The 4069-nt window shown below is 59.1% G+C and overlaps 1 protein-coding gene across 1 annotated transcript; it reads right to left on the reverse strand.

The window, feature by feature from the left end:
- Positions 1 to 111: 111 nt before the first annotated feature.
- Positions 112 to 3690, reverse strand: SOX9 (SRY-box transcription factor 9). The gene is made up of 3 exons (XM_015646145.1): positions 3207 to 3690; positions 2170 to 2423; positions 112 to 1789 (listed from the first exon to the last, which is right to left on the reverse strand). The coding sequence occupies exons 1-3, from the start codon at positions 3635 to 3637 to the stop codon at positions 1020 to 1022; spliced, it is 1455 nt and encodes a 484-aa protein (XP_015501631.1). The 5' UTR covers positions 3638 to 3690; the 3' UTR covers positions 112 to 1019.
- Between the last annotated feature and the right edge of the window lie 379 nt (positions 3691 to 4069).

Consider the following 4069-nt stretch of genomic DNA (forward strand, 5'->3'; position numbering starts at 1 on the left):
GATTATCACGGGGCTGCTTTAAGGCTTCTCAGCAGCTTCGGGGCTGCTCCACGGATTGATTTCTTTTTTTGGGGGGGGTTTATTTTTTATTTTTTCCCTCCTCTTTTTTTGTTTTTCTTTTAAGGCTCGAGGTTATTTAAAAATAAAGTGAAGTTCTCCTCCTGGCTGGTTTTGCTACGAGTTAGAAAAATAAAGCCTCTCCCATGCTGGTCCCTGCCCCAGTGCTGGGTTCCCAGGGCAGAGCACGCTGGTTTAGTTTCATTTTTAGAGCAAAAAAAGACACTTCTCTATACAAAAATACCTCTGCAAGAAAACCTAGGGCTGCTCCACTAAGTGTCATTTTTTTTTTTTTTAGCTGTTGGAAAAATAAGAGCATTTCAAAAAAAAAAATCTCTAAAAAATAGGTATAAATCCCCTCAAATTGGTAACGAATCATACACAGTACATACTAAAAATATTTAAAATAGAGAATATTCCTCACAGAGGACTCCGAGCTTTCTCTTTTACCCCCCATTTTTTTCTTCTTTTTTTTTTTTTTTTTTTAATTTTTTTTTGTCTTTCTTTTAATTACTGCTATAAAAACAACAACAAAAAAAATCATTACAAAAGTCCAGAGAAGGAGCCAGCTGGGCGGGTTGGGTGGAAATCTCTGAAGCAGAGTTCAAGTCCAGTCCTTGGCAAGTCTGTCCCAAATTTTGGGGCTGGGAGCGGGTGCTGGAGGATGCTGTAGTGCAGAAGGCTCGAGGCGCTCTCTCCTCCCTGCCAGCTTCCACGTGAGTCTGTTTTTAATCATTATTTCAACTACACAATTTCAATTTCAAACACCGAACCAGTCCGAGGCCACTCGTTCTCGCTGCTTCCGCTCTCTTCCCATCCGAAAATTTTCATTTTTGCCGGGTTGCTGCGTTGATTTTTTTATTATTATTATTTATTTTTTTTTTGAAAACTTTTTTTTTTCCTCTCTCTTTTTTTTTTTTTAAAATTTTTTTTGCCGGCCTTTTTCTCCCCCGCCAGCTCTCTCAGGGCCGGGTGAGCTGCGTGTAGACGGGCTGCTCCCAGTGCTGCGGGCTGTGGGTCTGGGGGATGGAGGGCACCCCCGCCGTGTCTGCGATGGGGGTGTACATGGGGCGCTGCGTGGGGCTCATGTAGCTGAAGGTGGAGTAGAGCCCGCTGCCCTGCCCGGCGTGGCTGTAGTAGGAGCCCGAGGAGCCCTGGTGCTCGCCGTACTCGTACTGAGCGCGGCTGATGCTGGGGTAGGACGAGCTGTAGTGCTGCAGGTTGAAGGAGCCGTAGCCCAGCTGCTGCTGCTGCTGCTGCTGCTGCTGCTGCTGCTGCTGCTGCTGCTGCGGGGAGTGCTGCTGCTGCTCGCTGTAGTGGCTGGGGCTCAGCTGCTCCGTCTTGATGTGCGTCCTTTGCTGCTGCTGCTGCTGCTGCTGCGGGCCTTGCTCCGCGCTCAGCGCCTGCTGCTTCGACATCCACACGTGGCCGGCGGCCGGCGGCGTGCCCGCGGCGCCGCTGATGCCGTAGCTGCCCGTGTAGGTGACCTGGCCGGGCTGCCCGGGGTGCCCGTTGGGCGGCAGGTACTGGTCGAACTCGTTGACGTCGAAGGTCTCGATGTTGGAGATCACGTCGCTGCTCAGCTCGCCGATGTCCACGTCGCGGAAGTCGATGTGCGGCGGCTGCCGGCCGCCCTCGCCCAGCGAGCGGCCCTCGCGCTTCAGGTCCTGCTTGCTTGGCTGCGGGTCCGTCTTGGGGGTGGTGGGGGGCGTGGGGGGCCCCTGGGACTGGCCTGGGGGGGGAAGGAGAGGGGTGAAGGCGTGGAAGGCTCGCTGGTGCTCCGCGCGCAGCCCAGGTGCGAGGGACGCCGACCCCGGCCCCGTCAGCACCGCCCCGGGCAGGAGCTGGAGCACGGCCACGGCTTTGGGGTGGCTTTTTGGTTCTTCAGAACCGGGGGTTCGTGCTCCTCGCCCGCAGCCGGGGGGAGGTGGCTGCGGTGGCGCGCTGGGGTGAGGATTTGCGTGCCCAGGTTACGGGCACGGCTCACGGGAAGCTCTCCCCGCTCCTCACCCCATTCCTGGCTCTTTCCCTTCCCCTCCCTCACCCAACCCCGACTCCAGCCGCAGCTTTGGGCGGCTGTGCCGTGTCTCCGGAGGCTCCGGGGGTACCTACCCGAGTGCTCCCCGGGCGAGTGCACCTCGCTGATGCTGGAGGAGGACTGGGGCGAGTCTGCCTGCAGCGCCTTGAAGATGGCGTTGGGGGAGATGTGGGTCTGCTCCGCGCCCTCCTCCTGCTCCGCCTGCCCGTTCTTCACCGACTTCCTCCGCCGGGGCTGGTATTTGTAGTCGGGGTGGTCCTTCTTGTGCTGCACCCGCAGCCGCTCGGCCTCCTCCACGAACGGGCGCTTCTCGCTCTCGTTCAGCAGCCTGGGGGGACACGGGGGGCGAGGGGTCACTCGTGGGGGGCGCCGAGCGGTGACACCGGTGTCGAGCCCTCCTTCGGATCCCCCCAAAGAGCGATGCAAAGCCCACCCCCCCACAGCCTGGAGCCCCCGTCCGGGACACTCGCGGGTTGTCACCCCCTTGTCCCCGGCGCTCTCCGCTTGTCGCCCCTCTCGTCCCCCGCATTCCTTCGGTGCCCAGCCCGGGGCTGCAGCGGGGTCCAGCCCTCGCCCTGCCCACCCTGCGGGCACATCTCGCTGTCCCCGGGCGCTCTGGGGACATCGCTGCCTGCCAGGGACAGATTTCAGCTCTCCAGGATCCCCCCCCGCACTGTCCCCGAGGACGCGGTGGCCCAGGTGACTCACTCGCCTTGTGTTTTCCTGCCCTCCCCGCCTTATTCTGGCACTCGGAGGCCACCCGGCCCTGCGCCACTCACCGCCACCACCCTCCCCGCATCGCCCCGCGCTCCCTCCGGCCCGGCCCGGGCTGATGCAATCCCCAAAATCCAGCGTTTCCTCCGCTCCGGCAGCGCAAGCGAACAACGGCGGGGGCAGCCCGAGGGGCTCCGCCGGCCCCGGCCATCTCTCGGGGCACAGAAACCACTTCCAACACCACAAAGCGAACTTTTCCCTACTTTCCCCCGCTCCTATTCCTCCTTCTCGCCCGAACAAAGTTTTGCACTCCGCGAAAAAAAAGTTTTTCAGCGCCTTTTCCAGGCTCGCACCATCCTCTTCCTCGCCGCGCTCTGCATCCCGGCTCCGCACTCACCTCCAGAGCTTGCCCAGGGTCTTGCTGAGCTCGGCGTTGTGCAGGTGCGGGTACTGATCCGCCAGCTTCCTGCGGGCCGCCTGTGCCCACACCATGAAGGCGTTCATGGGTCTCTTGACGTGCGGTTTGTTCTTGCTGGAGCCGTTCACCCGCACCGGCATCGGCACCAGGGTCCAGTCGTAGCCCTTCAGCACCTGGCTCACCGCCTCCCGGATGCACACCGGGAATTTGTCCTCGTCGTTCTCCTTCTTCAGGTCCGGGTCCCCCTTGGGGAAGGTGTTCTCTTGGGGTCTGGTGTTCTCCGTGTCCGAGCCGGATCCAGAGGGGCAGGGGGACCCGGCGGAGTCATCCGACATGGTGGGGCTGGGGGCGTCGGAGATACATTTGTCCTGTTCTTCTGTCATTTTCATGAAAGGGTCGAGGAGATTCATGCGAGAAAGTGGCCGAGGGGGAACAAGGGGGCGAAAAAAAGTATTAAAAAACAAAAAAATTAAAAAGTTAAGCGTTAAGGGGCAGGGAAGGGTTGAAAAAGTAAAAACTCGGAGAAACGAAGTCTCCACCGGCAGCGGAGCGGAGAAGAACCGCGAGAAGCCTGCAAAAAACTTTTTTATTACTTCTCCTCAGCGAGAAAACGCTAAAAAAGAAAAAAATACAAAAAAAACCAAGAAAACCAAAAAACTCCGAAACGAGGAAGGGGAAAAACTTTGGCGAGGCCGGGATAAGGAGCAGGAGAAGGAGGAGGAGGAGGAGGAAGGAGCAGGGCGAGCGGCCGGGGCAGTGTCGGGCGCGGCGGCCCCGCCGGTCTCCAGCGCGGCTCTGCGCCCTCCGCGCGCCGCGAGCACAAATACCCAGCGCGGGGCCGC

Source organism: Parus major, chromosome 18, assembly GCF_001522545.3.
Source record: "Parus major isolate Abel chromosome 18, Parus_major1.1, whole genome shotgun sequence".
Classification (NCBI taxonomy): Eukaryota; Metazoa; Chordata; class Aves; order Passeriformes; family Paridae; genus Parus; species Parus major.

Coding starts and splice junctions, on each gene's coding strand:
- SOX9 (XM_015646145.1), bottom strand. CDS start 3,637: ATGAATCTCCTCGACCCTTTCATGAAAATGACAGAAGAACAGGACAAA. Junction 2,424..3,206: donor ACCCTGGGCAAGCTCTGGAG/GTGAGTGCGGAG, acceptor GTGTCCCCCCAG/GCTGCTGAACGAGAGCGAGA. Junction 1,790..2,169: donor CTCGCCCGGGGAGCACTCGG/GTAGGTACCCCC, acceptor TTCCCCCCCCAG/GCCAGTCCCAGGGGCCCCCC.